Below are 14,943 nucleotides of genomic sequence, written 5' to 3'. Positions count from 1 at the left end.
CCATGATAGTCTACAAGTTCATTAAAATGGAAAGGAACAGCAACGGCTGCTCGTTTCTCAGCGCTAACGAAGCTAATAGCTAACGGCTAACAGCTAACAATCGCCACCAACCAGTCGACTCCTGTTGGTAGAAAAGGAAAATGGTAGAAAATCAGCTTTCATTTACTTTAATGTTTACATGGCGTTTGATTTCTTAGCATGAGACGGTTGTGTTAGATTAGCTTGATTATAATCAGCTACATGCTGTGGTTGTTGTTTCAGGCGGGAGTGTTGGCGCTGAAGGGATTATTTAGCCACTCTGGAGCGAAGACGCCTCTTTACGGTCTGATGGTCGCCGTCCTCCTCCGCCTCTCTGCTGATCATCTGAAACGGAAGCAAACATCAGTGTCGGCATGGGAACGACAAACACGCCGTCAAGCCTTACAGGATGTATATTTATAACTTGCTTCAGTATTTTATGAGGCACAAATACAGAAAACTGAGCGTCTTCCAGCATACGGAATAACGCCACTGGTTTCCAGTTAAAAACTGCTACTGGTACAGATTTACAACCATCAGTTTTACACCATGTATGACACTGAACTGCTCAGTTTTCCAACCTCACACTAGTTAATCAGCTGTTAACGTTACGCTCTGCTAGCTAATCAGCTGTTAATGTCACATTCTGTTAACCAATCAGCTGTTAACATCACATTCTGTTAACCAATAAGCTGTTAACATCAAGTTCTGCTAGCCAATAAGCTGTTAGCATTACATTCTGCCAGCCAATCAGCTGTTAACATCACATTCTGCTAGCCAATCAGCTGTTAACATCAAGTTCTGCCAGCCAATCAGCTGTTAACATCACATTCTGTTAACCAATAAGCTGTTAACATCAAGTTCTGCTAGCCAATAAGCTGTTAACGTTACATTCTGCCAGCCAATCAGCTGTTAACATCACATTCTGTTAACCAATAAGCTGTTAACATCAAGTTCTGCTAGCCAATCAGCTCCATTGACAGTAAATTCTTTACTTGTTTCTGCGGTTGGCGTGTAAACTGAAATACAAAATGAGCGGAGGTTTTCTTCAGTCAGGAGACGAGGGGTCTTGTTAACCTGATATAAAACGGCGTGTGCGTTCAGCAGACCCTTCTGCTGCTCGCAGTTCAATGATTCTTTTAATGCAAATGATCAGTAGTGAACGCTGAGTTTCAGGCAGACTGAAATCAGTTCTTCCAGCGTCTCTGTGGAGAGAGTGGACAACATCGTCACGGCAACGTCATCGATCAGGCTCAGGTGTGTGCACGTACAGATGAATCCATGAGGTTCTAAACCTGCCGACACTTCCATCGAGGGGTCTGCATCGTCTCCGTCTCGTGTAACAAACCTGTTGTAGCGAACCACCTTCTCACTGTGTGAAGTGTAGCGCGAGGAGACTCACTGGGTGGGCCGGCATGTCCATGGGGGAGGAGATTTCGGGCCTGTACAGCTTCTTTTTGTTCCTCCTGCCTCTCAGACTGAGGGAGGAAGAGGAGGCCGCCGAGTCGGCTTCGCTGCGACCGCTCACCAGATTCATCATCTTCTTGGCTGCAGATCGTTAGCAGGAGCAGAGAAGAAGGTGGAGAAACAGAACCAGAGTAAGAACATGGTGATTCTGGCGGTTCTTCCCCAGTAGGAGCTGTTCAGACTTGTTTCCATCAACAGATTTCTTCTAAACTGCCTTTAAGAACCAGAGTTAAGAGATTTTCCTGAAACGCAGCAGACATGTCTGTTATTTACTGTCAAGGTAGGAGATGAGGGGAAGGATGGGATGAAAGATGGAGCAGCTGAAGAAGCTTCCAGCAATAATTAATGAGCGAGAGTGTCGCTGTTGGAGGACGTAACGGACGTTCTGCTGTTCTCTGTCTTCAGTTTGGCCTCTCAGGCATCATTAGTGTCCCAGTCAAGCCTCCCCTGCCCAGTAACGCCCCAGCTGCTGATCAATAGACTTTTTACAGACGTTTTACTAATCCATAAAAAGTAAAAGCCTCCGGAAGCAGCTCGCACTATGAAACGGTTTACTGGCTATAGTTTGTCAGGCGGATGAATACATTCAGTTAATTATGTGGTTTAATCTGTGAAACGCGTCAACCTGCAGATTTTTATGTTAACATGGAGAGTTTCACGTCGCTGATAAAGTTTTCATTGTTTGAATGTTCGTCCACGTGGAGCCAGAACTGGTCCGAAATACGTTCCAACAACGTGTCTAAACGCCATGACGCCGCCCTCAACCTGCACCAACAAACCACTCCCACAGCTGCAACAATGGACACTACTGAGCATGCTCGGTGCATGTTACAGACTACTTTGTAAAGTCTGAAATATCTGCATTCATCGTCCTGTGTTTCCTTTACAGCCCGCCTGCAGGCCTGGAGGAGAAACTACGACGATCTGAGCATGCTCAGTGTCTGTAACAGGGTTACAGCACCACCTGCAGGCCTGGAGGAGAAACTACAGTTTAGAGAAACAATTCTGGAAATGATTCCATCTTTATAGAAAAGTCTTAAAAATTAAGTTTGAGTTAAATAAATGTCGTAACAGAAGTTCATGATTTTTTGTTTTCAATTTAATCAAACTAGATATAAGTTTATAAAAACTTATCTTTTTGTGACGAGCTTTCTGTTGATGAGAAACAGATCAGTTAGTCTACGTGCATCTCTGCTGTCGCCTGGGGCAGATCAGGATGCAGGTCTGGATCCGGGTCCAGATCACATGTGATCCTGACTGTTTATGACGAACAAACTGATGAGCCTGTAAGTTGTCTGAGATGACGTTGTTGTGAAGTGGTGCTATAGGAATAAAGCTGAACTGGATGAAACACGCCGATCTTCATCACTCTTCATCCTCGGCTCTCCATCCAGCCTGAAAGAAGAAGTTCTCCACACTGACCTTTAGAGCTGAACAGAGTCGGGGAGCTCTGCAGGAAGTCTCCGATCTTCAGCAGCGCTCCCTCCTTCCTGCTGCGGATGCTGTTTGGGGAGTCATGGCAACCAGCTGGGGACGCGGTCTGGTCCGGAGAAGGGATGTGTGGTTAGTATGTCGGATAAAACGTGGATTTACACACGCTAACACGTTTCTACTGGATGGAAACAGTTTAGGATCTTTAAATACGTCTGAGTTCTAATTTATCAAGGATTAAAAACATCATCAGGTCCCTCCTCTTCATCAGGTCCCCCCTCCTCTTCATCAGGTCTACCCTCCTCTTCATCGGGCCGTTTGCTGCGTTCCGGTCCAGACAACTTCCTGGACATTTTCTCTTCGTCTACACGCCGCCACGTGATTGGCTGGTGAGATGTTTGCAAGAAGTTGAAGATGGCGATGATGAAGATGATGGTGGATTGACACAGCAGCCATGTTTCATGTCTTTGGGATTAAAACGTGTAAAAGGAACGCCAGATTTAAACGGTGTCCTCCCGGCCGGGTCCAGCTGCTGCAGTATTTACTGGAACGTAACGTTTCACCAGGAGACTGAACGGATCTCCTTTTAACATGTCTTTCCGTTCCACAGAAAAACGTTTAAACCAGATAAAACAGAAGATAACCTGCTGCATGTCGCTGTGTGTGTGTGTGCGTGTGTCTCTTACCTCCTCTTTGTGTGGCGTCAGCTTCGGCGTCACTTTGGTCTTCGTGTTCCTTCTGTTTTCTGCCTCCATGTCTTCCTGTCAACACAACGACAGACGGAGATGTCCAGAGGTTTAGGTAGAGGCCAGCAGTGAGACAACAGGGTTCATCATGAAAGGATGTACTGGTTTGTCTCCCAGTCTTCCCATCAACCCCATGAGATGTGGAAGCTGAATGAATGGAATGTCGCCTTCAGGTTTACAGGACTGAATCTGAATGAAGTGTGATTTATTTTCACCGTCTGCTGTTCAGTCGTCTTTCTGCCGCTTGATGCTGATCGAGGCTCGTAAAAACGCCTTCCAGACGAGATGGCAGCATTTATATGCAAAGATATTCAACTGGTGATGGAGCCGTGACATGAAAGCCCAGCAGAGTGGGATGTGAGGGTGGATGGAGCAGAACACGTCTGCAGGTCAGAATACATCAATAAAACCTGATTTATTCCTGCATCAGATCCACACAAACAAATCCCAGAACGGTTTAGTAGTTCTGAGTCACGGTGGGGTGGAGGACAACCTGAGGAGCGCGCTCAGTAAGGACGACCTGAGGGGCGCGCTCAGTAAGGACGACCTGAGGGGCGCGCTCAGTAAGGACGACCTGGGGAGCGCGCTCAGTAAGGACGACCTGAGGAGCGCGCTCAGTAAGGACGACCTGAGGAGCGCGCTCAGTAAGGACGACCTGAGGAGCGCGCTCAGTAAGGACGACCTGAGGGGCGCGCTCAGTAAGGACGACCTGGGGAGCGCGCTCAGTAAGGAGGACCTGGGGAGCGCGCTCAGTAAGGACGACCTGAGGAGCGCGCTCAGTAAAGACGACCTGAGGGGCGCGCACAGTAAAGACGACCTGAGGGGCGCGCTCAGTAAGGACGACCTGAGGGGCGCGCTCAGTAAGGACGACCTGAGAGGCCCGCTCAATAAAGAGGACCTGAGGGGCGCGCTCAGTAAAGAGGACCTGAGGGGCGCGCTCAGTAAGGACGACCTACGGGGGTGCGCTGAGTGAGGACGACCTGAGGGGCGCGCTGAGTGAGGACGACCTGAGGGGCGCGCTCAGTAAGGACGACCTGAGGAGCGCGCTCAGTAAGGACGACCTGAGGGGCGCGCTCAGTAAGGACGACCTGGGGAGCGCGCTCAGTAAGGACGACCTGAGGAGCGCGCTCAGTAAAGACGACCTGAGGGGCGCGCACAGTAAAGACGACCTGAGGGGCGCGCACAGTAAAGACGACCTGAGGGGCGCGCTCAGTAAGGACAACCTGGGGAGCGCGCTCAGTAAGGAGGACCTGGGGAGCGCGCTCAGTAAGGACGACCTGAGGAGCGCGCTCAGTAAAGACGACCTGAGGGGCGCGCACAGTAAAGACGACCTGAGGGGCGCGCTCAGTAAGGACGACCTGAGGGGCGCGCTCAGTAAGGACGACCTGAGGGGCGCGCTCAGTAAGGACGACCTGAGAGGCCCGCTCAATAAAGAGGACCTGAGGGGCGCGCTCAGTAAAGAGGACCTGAGGGGCGCGCTCAGTAAGGACGACCTACGGGGGCGCGCTGAGTGAGGACGACCTGAGGGGCGCGCTGAGTGAGGACGACCTGAGGGGCGCGCTCAGTAAGGACGACCTGAGGGGCGCGCTGAGTGAGGACGACCTGAGGGGAGCGCTGAGTGAGGACGACCTGAGGGGCGCGCTCAGTAAGGACGACCTGAGGGGCGCGCTCAGTAAGGACGACCTGAGGGGCGCGCTCAGTAAGGACGTCCTGAGGGGCGCGCTCAGTAAGGATGACCTGAGGGGAGCACTCAGTAAAGAGGACCTGAGGGGCGCGCTCAGTAAAGAGGACCTGAGAGGCGCGCTCAGTAAAGAGGACCTGAGGGACGCGCTGAGTGAGGACGACCTGGGGAGCGCGCTCAGTAAGGAGGACCTGAGGGGCGCGCTTAAAAAGGATGACCTAAGAGGCGTGCTCAGCATGGACAACCTGAAGAGCGTGCTTAGTAAGGACGACCTGAGGGGCGCGCTCAGGAAGGACGACCTGGGGAGCGCGCTCAATAAGGAGGACCTGAGGGACGCGCTTAAAAAGGATGACCTAAGAGGCGTGCTCAGCATGGACAACCTGAAGAGCGTGTTTAGTAAGGACGACCTGAGGGGCGCGCTCAGGAAGGACGACCTGGGGAGCGCGCTCAATAAGGACGACCTGGGGAGCGCGCTCAATAAGGACGACCTGGGGAGCGCGCTCAATAAGGACGACCTGAGGAGCGCGCTCAGTAAAGAGGACCTGAGGGGCACGCTTAGAAAGGAGGACCTGAGGGGCGCGCTTAGAAAAGAGGACCTGAGGGGCGCGCTTAGAAAGGAGGAACTGAGGGGCGCGCTTAGAAAGGACGACCTGGGGAGCGTGCTCAGTAAGGACGACCTGGGGAGCGCGCTCAGTAAGGACAACCTGAGGAGCGCGCTCAGTAAAGAGGACTTGAGGGGCGCGCTTAGAAAGGACGACCTAAGTGGTGCGCTCAGTAAAGACGACCTGAGGGACGCGCTTAAAAAGGATGACCTAAGAGGTGCGCTCAGCATGGACAACCTGAAGAGCGTGCTTAGTAAGGACGACCTGAGGGGCGCGCTCAGTAAAGACGACCTGAGGGGCGCGCTCAGTAAGGACGACCTAAGAGGCGCGCTCAGTAAAGACGACCTGAGGGGCTCGCTCAGTAAAGACGACCTGAGGGGCTCGCTCAGTAAAGACGACCTGAGGGGCTCGCTCAGTAAAGACGACCTGAGGGGCTCGCTCAGTAAAGACGACCTGAGGGGCTCGCTCAGTAAGGACAACATCAAGAGCGCGCTCAGTGGGGACGACCTGGGGAGCGCGCTCAGTAAGGACGACCGGAGGAGTGCGCAGCGTAAGGACTTTCTGAGGGGCGCGCTCAGGAAAGACGACCTGGGGAGCGCGCTCAGTAAGGATGACATGAGGAGCGCGCTCAGTAAAGAGGACCTGAGGGGCGCGCTTAGAAAGGATGACCTAAGCGGCACGCTCAGTAAGGACGACCTGAGAGGTGTGCTCAGTAAGGACGACCTGGGGAGCGCGCTCAGTAAGGACAACCTGGGAAGCGTGCTCAGTAAAGACGACCTGAGGGGCACGCTCAGTAAAGACGACCTGGGGGGCGGCTACAACTCCTTGATGCATCCGGTTCCGGTTGGGGTCAACTGTGATCACAGTGCTTGTAGCTCCGTCCCTTTCACACGGGGATGAAACTAAAGTCATCGGTTTAGAAACTAAATAAGTTAGTAAGTTTCTTCCTTTTAGCCCAAAACTCTTCGTTCTTACAGACTTTTTTTATTTAAGGTTTTGGACATTGTTTAGACACAACTTTCCCCCCCAGTCCGGAACCAAAGATGTGCTTTGGTTGTTACAGGAGGAATCGCAACTGGAAATCTGATTTTATGTGGAAGTTTTATCCATATATAACACTTTGCAAAGTTTATTTATACAAAATGTTTAGATGGAACAAATTTTAAAATCAGCCTCTAAACAACGTTTACTTTTCTGCCAACAGTCGTAAAATGCTGTCAGTATGTCATATCTGGTTGCTGGTGTGTTTCTGCCCCCTGCTGGACCGGAGCAGGTTTCCACAGACATGCTTCTTGCAGGGAAATGACGTTTTCTTCTGCTTTTTAAACAATCAAAGTTGTTAATCTGACCAATCATAAGATAGCTGTGGAATAATCACATTGTTAAAATATAAACACCTAACTTAAACCAATGAAAACAAAGCAGGAGTTTCAGACAGTACTATCACTATATCCCTACTTTAACTAACAAATGGTGATTTTTTTTCTCCTTTTTTGTCATATCATTTGATGTAATAATGCTTAAGATTTTATCTGCTGCTGTGTAAAGAGAATACTGCTGGTATAAAGCAAAGTGCAGTTAGAAACACGACGTGTAGAAAAAATCTGTCGTGAACTGCTGAGTTAAAACATTTGTCATCAGTTTTCAGAAGTGTTGATGACGCAGCAGATTAAAGGCGGAAGAACAAGAGAATTTTCATGTCTGAGAAGCCAACGTCTAACCGTGAACCTGCGGTCTGGTTGTTTGACATCATCTCATGCCACCAACATCTGCAGCTGCTCTGCAGTTCACCCAAGCTTTGCAACACTCATCATTAATAATCTCCTGCAGCAAATGAATTCAGGATGAAGATTTATCACAGTAGCAGTCAGACAGACTGTAATCTGATGACAATGCAAAACCACAGAGTCATAAATCATCAGTTTAAACTACAAGCAAATGAAAAGTGTCTTCCAGATGCAGCAGCAGGTTAGGAGGTGTTTTCATTACAGTCTTCGATAAATAATTCAGTTATTACCAACATAATGGTGATAAATATTCAGAGAAATCCCTGAGTGAACAATGAAAGTAATCCTGGGAAGGAGTTAAGTAATCCTAGAAAGGAGTAAAGTAATCCTAGGCAAGTGTAAAAGTAATCCTAGGAAGAAGTAAAGTAATCCTAGGAAGGAGTAATATAGTCCTGGGAAGAAGTAAAGTAATCCTAGAACGGAGTAAAGTAATCCTAGGTAAGTGTTAAAGTAATCCTAGGTAAGTGTAAAAGTGATCCTAGGAAGATGAAAAGTAATCCTAGGAAGGAGTAAAGTAATCCTAGGAAGGAGTAATATAGTCCTGGGAAGAAGTAAAGTAATCCTAGAACGGAGTAAAGTAATCCTAGGTAAGTGTTAAAGTAATCCTAGGTAAGTGTAAAAGTGATCCTAGGAAGATGAAAAGTAATCCTAGGAAGGAGTAAAGTAATCCTAGGACGGAGTAAAGTAATCCCAGAAAGGAGTAAAGTAATCCTATAATGTAGTAAATTGAACATAGATCTATGAGCGTCGTAGTGGTGGATGATTGACATCAAACGAACTCCGAGCTTTCTGTAGCTAAGAGCTAACCGAGCTAACCCGGAGATAACAGGAGCTAACCAGCTAACGGAGGTAAGCAGGCTAAAGCTAAGTCACGTTGTTAACCGGCTAAAAACCGTGGTTGTTCTACGTTCTTCTGACTTGGAGCGGGAGATCGGGTGCCTGTCAATCAAAAGGACACGCCCCTAAACATGCTGAAGTTAAAAATTAAATTACTTTTAAACGGGCGAGTTAGAAAAAAATTCACTCCCCCCACAGTTGTCATGAAGGTAAACCTGACCTATTAAACCTAAAATGGATTTTTGAATTAGGCTGTAAACATGTTTATTTCTGCTGCAAACGTTTATTTCTGCTGTGAAGTTGGTCTTTTTAACATGGGAGTCTATGGGGATTTGCTCTGTTTTGGAGCCCCTAGTGGATGAAGGGGGAACTGCAGTTTTATACACTTCCGCATAGGCTTCACTTTTAACCGCCGGAGACTCCGTCCATCTTTAATTACGGTCTATGGTCTGGCTGTCCCGGCGTCGAGTCTGGGTACTCACTTGCATCAACAGATTTCTAGGGCGGCGTAAACCAATCAGAAACAAGGTGGACGTGACGTCAGTGAAGCGGCAGCCTAAATGTCCGGAAGTGTTCTGTAGAGCGAACGCAACAGAAGAAAATAAACATGGAAGTACAAAAGACATGAATAACCTGTGTTTTTGCTGTGAAAACCTGAGGCTACATGGCGTTGTTGGCAACTCACTGTTTCTGGTCATTTAAAACAGTATTTATGGCAAAAAGAAAGGAACTCCCGTTACGTCCGTACGCCATCTTGAATGTTTTGAATATGTGGTGATGCAAGGCAAGAGTCTCCTCAGATCAACCAATCAGAGTGGCCGGTTTGTTTCAGACCGATACGAATCTCGATGAAGCGGAGGGACTCCAGACTGAGTCGCTCTGTATGGACTATGTGGAGCACTCCAGTCTGGCGTGGCGGGCTATAAATAAAAAGATGAGAAACATCCAACTGCAGCGCTCCGTCCTGCAGCTTTCAGGGATCGGCACGTGGAGATAACTTCAGTTTCTCATGATGGAATGAGGCTGACAGCATCTGAATGTGACTCCAGATGCAGCGTTCCATATCAGAGACTTTGTCTCTGCTACGGTTTTTATGACTGCGGTTGTTCAGAAAGGAGTGGTTTGGGCCACCAGTCCACATTCAGCTGGGAGCAGAGTGGGCCTGCGGTCATGCAAGCAACCCTGTGACCCACAGTAACTCGCTCAAGTGTCCTTGAACGAAGACCTGAATCCCGACAGTTTCCGGGAGCACAAGGCGACCTCGGCTCTGACCTCCCTGGAGGAAAACTTCCCTCCCCAGAGGAACAACACTCGCAAGGTGACACCATCACCGTGGTGCAAATCAAGACAGGAACACACTGATGCAGGATTTCCACACAGCAGCAGTCTGAAGAGGCCCCACAGGCCCGGATATCCAGCTCGCCGGGTTGCACGTGCTTCATGTTTTCCTTGTTTTACCCACTAAGAGGCTGGAAGATGAAGCAAAATGCTCCCTGTAACGGAAGATGTGGCTGCAGCTGCTGCTGAACGAGAACGTGACGGCATCACCGAACAGCACGAAGGAGGAAACGTCTGAGTCGGAACAGTTTGACCTGGAGCCTTTAACTGAGGCAGCGCTGCAACTCTAGCTGTGATACCTCATGACTCAACCTGATTCAGGTCATAAGATTCTACTATTTAATATTTATCAGGATTTTCATGCATCTTTTTTCCCCATTTAAGGTTTTCTTTCCCCTCCCTATCCAATAATTCAAGCAACCATAATTTATTTCCAATATTTCTGAGAAACCATAAAGAGACCCAACCCTGAGACCACCAAAGCGGATCTACTCAACACCGAGGCTATTCGGTTTGTAAAAGTTCTGAGAAGGATTGTGACAAAAGGCAGTCTTAGGAGAGTTGAACTTCAGCCAGAAACTGATCCGACTGATCTGCCATGGTCCATGAAGAGCATGCAGGCTGGTTGGACGAACCTCTACTGATCAGATCCAGAGTAAAAACCATGCTGATCTTCCCTCATCTGATGTGCCACGGTCCTCTCCAGGACCAGTGGAAAGACCTCGCCAGCAAGGCTGAGGAGGGGTTCCAGCTTAACCTGCCATCTTATTGGCGTGGAGGAGTTTGTCCCAATGATCTCTGGACTGCAATCATGGCAAAGAAAGACCTCCTTTGGAGTCCACTACTTTCCAAAGACACAAGTCGCCATGAAAAAGAAATCCATAGCAGAACTTACAACAGCCATACAACAGCCGATTAACTCCAGACGTCTTCATCACATGACCAGGGGAGCGAAGCCGAACAGAACACAGAACAAAGAACCGAAACCCTCTCCCATAGGAATGAATGGGGTTTTCCTGTGCCAGTGAAAATCGACGCCCGCTTTGGATCCCTACAACTCAGGCATATCCTCACGTAGAAACTTCTTTCAGAGTTTCAACAGAACAAGAACTCGGACCGTCTCAAACGGCGTTTTAGTATCTTTTACAGTTTTGACACAATCACAGGTTAAAGCTGGGCTAGGTAATGTTGAGGAGCTAGCAAGATGTGAAAGTGGTGCCATGTCTTGGCTCCTCCCCCTCTGGTTCTGCTCCTTCCGTGATCCGAGGCTTTTTTATTCGCAGATTTTTCCACCAACGATTTTCTCTTTCTCGGCTGTTTAGCGGGTCTGGAAATCCTTCCTGCATTTTCTCAGCCATGTTTGCCTTCCGAGTTTCTTCTTCACTACTTTGTGTTTTCATCCTAACACGCTGTTTATATGCAGGGTGTGGCTATCAGGTATGCACTGCTGGAGGGGGAGGAGGGGAGCCGGGAGAAGAAGCTTATGAAGAAATGAAAAACTCTATTTGGGTTGGAACGTTTGGATTGGTCAGAGTTTTTACAGATTTACAGTAAACTGAGGGTCTAACTATATTTCTTATTGTTTATGATTACAGAATGTATAGACTACTATCAGGACGAGGAACCACTTCACCCAGAGGAACATGTCTCTGAGGAATGTTACATACCCCAGCTTTAAGTTTAATGAAAATTCAGAAATGATCCTTTAGATTTTCCACATCATGCATCAATTCTCAAAAGTTCTCAACCATAACTTCCTCACCCACAATCTTTACCGCACACGAACAAATAATAGATAAAAACAAAGGCATTTTTCCTGTCATTCACCCGACGTACCAGTTATTCTGACAGGCCTCAGTCGTCTCAGAAATCACCTCAGAGTGTAGGGTCGCCCCACTGCTGGCTCCATTCACTTTGACGCTTATTTTTTTTTTTATTGACTTTTTTCTTTCACAACTTGTAAAAACACAATAGAACACGGTAGAATAATGAAAAGGTAAGACACACCTCTGTTTGCAGACCTTTCTACTGCTTGCAGTTCTATAATTTTTCCAGTGCGACTGCTCCGTTGTGACAGTTTTTGAGCCGAATAACTGAAAGTTCAGACTTTGCCTCCTTTCTGACTATTGAAGTATGCTCCCGTCATCATAGCACCAGTAAAAAGCAGATGCCGTTGAAGTAACACTGGAATCACCATGGCAACCGGTTATATAGGCAAATAAAACTAATGCTGCAAAACTATTAACGTACCTTACTGATAAGATAAATAATAAGAGGGACTTTTCACGTTACATCCTGATTCTTAGTGTGTTCCAGACCCAACTGAGTCCACCGGGCGATTCTGGTGGGAATCTACCCCTACTGACTATTCTACCATGTCAATACACGATGGTGAGAAATGTGGTGGGTCGATGGAAAATGTTATTTCATGATTGAATGATGTGAAAATGAGTCTAGTGAAAAAAAAGACACAGAAAAGGTACCTCGCGTGTAGCTCGTCTCTTACTCCGCCTGAAAACAAAAGACTAAAAAAAAAGAAAAAGAAATAACTTTGTTAGAAACAAACCTTTTAGCAGTCTTTCTACAGCTCAGTAACACGTACTCAGAGACAGTTTAAAATGAATTTAACTGGATGGACAAGGTTTTACTTTGGTTTCACCAGCAGGACATAAACATCTGGAATTTAATATTTCAGAAGGTGATGATGGAAAACCAGCCGTGCCGAAACTCCGGAAGACGTTAACAACAAAGATGAAGGAACATGTCGAACATGGTTGGTTTGTCCTGCAGACTGCTCGGACCATTACCTTCCCTTTGTAACTGGATTCTACACTTTTCCACAGACAGAATCAATGTCATCTCATCCTGCTCCAACATCCTCAGCACCAGCTCCCCCAAGGGCGTGGGGGGAGCTGGAGGCTCGGCCAAACACCAAGGCAGTCGTAGTGAAATTTGCAGATGACACAGTGGTAGATGGATTGATAACCCACAATGACAAATTGTCGTACCAGCAGAAGGGGGAAGATCTGATGGACTGGTGCAGAAAAAAATAATCTGCATAAATGTGGAGGAGAAGAAGAAGCTGGTTGTGGATTTCAGGAGGAAACTGTTGCTTCACTTGTTCTTAATATGCTGCTCAGGTTTAAACTCTGCATGATGATTTTATTTTGAAAGATTTACTGTTACTTTACTGTTATATATTTATTACTTTCTATGATTTTTCATTTAGGCCTAAATTATTGTAGATTATTTTTGGGATATCATATGTTGCTGGTCCCAATTACAAATTTAATTTTCGTAGACGTGCAAATGACAATAAAATAAACCTTGAAGACTGAACCTTAAAGCAAAGGCCACGGGCTCTCACATTAGCAGCTAAGGCTAAGACCACAGACCTAAACTTAAAACGGATTTTTGTACCACACTGTAAACATGTTTATTCCTGCTGTAAACATGTTTATTCCTGCTGTACACATGTTTATTTCTGCTGTAAACGTGTTTATTCCTGCTGTAAACATGTTTATTCCTGCTGTACACGTTTATTTCTGCTGTAAACATGTTTATTTCTGCTGTAAACATGTTTATTCCTGCTGTAAACATGTTTATTTCTGCTGTAAACATGTTTATTTCTGCTGTAAACATGTTTATTCCTGCTGTAAACATGTTTATTCCTGCTGTAAACATGTTTATTCCTGCTGTACACATGTTTATTTCTGCTGTAAACGTGTTTATTCCTGCTGTAAACATGTTTATTCCTGCTGTACACGTTTATTTCTGCTGTACACATGTTTATTTCTCCTGTAAACGTGTTTATTTCTGCTGTAAACATGTTTATTTCTGCTGTAAACATGTTTATTCCTGCTGTGAAGTTGGTCTTTTTAACATGGGAGTGTATGGGGATTTGCTCTGTTTTGCAGCCCCTAGTGGATGAAGGAGGAACCTGCAGTTTTATGCACTTTCGCATAGGCTTTACTTTTTACCGGTGAAGGCTCCGTCCATCTTTCATATACTGTTTATGGTTGAAACTAAATGAAAAAGTTATTGTTTAGCCTGAAACAGAGACAAACTATTAAATATGAACAAACATTCATACTGGAAAAGAACCTGTTAAGTCCAGTGTTACGAGGCAATACTTTCTTTTGGATAATTTAAAAAAAAAAAAAGTCAAATGAAAATCTGTTCTACAGCATCAGTCAAGACCTGTTATTCCTTTTCCACAGACCCAGCGCTGAACTGGTCTGCGTGGGCACATCCTGTTAATGTTTAAGCCTAATGGATCACAGCTGTCATCTAAAGCCCATTAAAAATACAAAGCCACATGCCCCTCCATTTGGAAACCCCAGACAGACGTGATGAGCTTCTGTTTCCCCTGCTGGGCTACGATGACAAACAGGGAGAATAAGCACGGTGTCTCTGCACTAGCAAGAAGCATTCCTCCAATATCCTGTTAAATCTGTTTTTCACAGTCTGAACTCTTCACCACTAAGTGGAAGCTGAAACTGATCATTTGGAAACTTTTCTACTATGAATACAGAACAGGAGTTTTAAGAGGTTCAAGAGGTCAACTTCTAATTACACAAACACGTCTGTGTTGGAGTCAGAAGGTCGGGATGTAACACCAGACTAACACGGAACATTCCTGCACGTGAATGTTACGCAAACATGACTTCTGACAACGCGCAAACTATTCCTGTGCAAAGGAATGTAACAACGCTAACACTGCAGGCTCCTACATTAGCAGCTAACGCTAACACTGCAGGCTCCAACATTAGCAGCTGACGCTAACACTGCAGGCTCCAACATTAGCAGCTGACGCTAACACTGCAGGCTCCAACATTAGCAGCTGAAGCTAACGCTGCAGGCTCCAACATTAGCAGCTAACGCTAACACTGCGGGCTCCAACATTAGAAGCTAACGCTAACACTGCGGGCTCCAACATTAGCAGCTACCGCTAACACTGAAGGCTCCAACAGTTTCGCTGCTTCAACAAAGCAACACAAAATATCCTGCAGCCTGTAAGTTATTCCACTCAGGTA

At 46.8% G+C, this 14,943-nt stretch overlaps 1 protein-coding gene across 1 annotated transcript in view; it reads right to left on the bottom strand.

The window, feature by feature from the left end:
• Positions 1-285: 285 nt before the first annotated feature.
• The window catches only part of kif20ba (kinesin family member 20Ba), a gene marked incomplete at both ends in the record, with an annotated part of 49,807 nt that continues 35,149 nt past the window's right edge, over positions 286-14,943 (bottom strand). The window contains 5 exons of the mRNA XM_079248353.1: positions 286-363; positions 1,421-1,566; positions 2,908-3,025; positions 3,603-3,677; positions 12,391-12,432. Of these exons, the coding sequence (XP_079104479.1) occupies positions 286-363; positions 1,421-1,566; positions 2,908-3,025; positions 3,603-3,677; positions 12,391-12,432 (459 nt within the window). The remainder of the gene's footprint in view (positions 364-1,420; positions 1,567-2,907; positions 3,026-3,602; positions 3,678-12,390; positions 12,433-14,943) is intronic.

Source organism: Telmatherina bonti, assembly GCF_933228915.1.
Source record: "Telmatherina bonti genome assembly, chromosome: 11".
In the NCBI taxonomy this organism is placed as follows: domain Eukaryota; kingdom Metazoa; phylum Chordata; class Actinopteri; order Atheriniformes; family Telmatherinidae; genus Telmatherina; species Telmatherina bonti.
The sequence above is the reverse complement of the archived record's forward strand: the minus strand, read 5'-3'. Positions and strand labels throughout refer to the sequence as shown.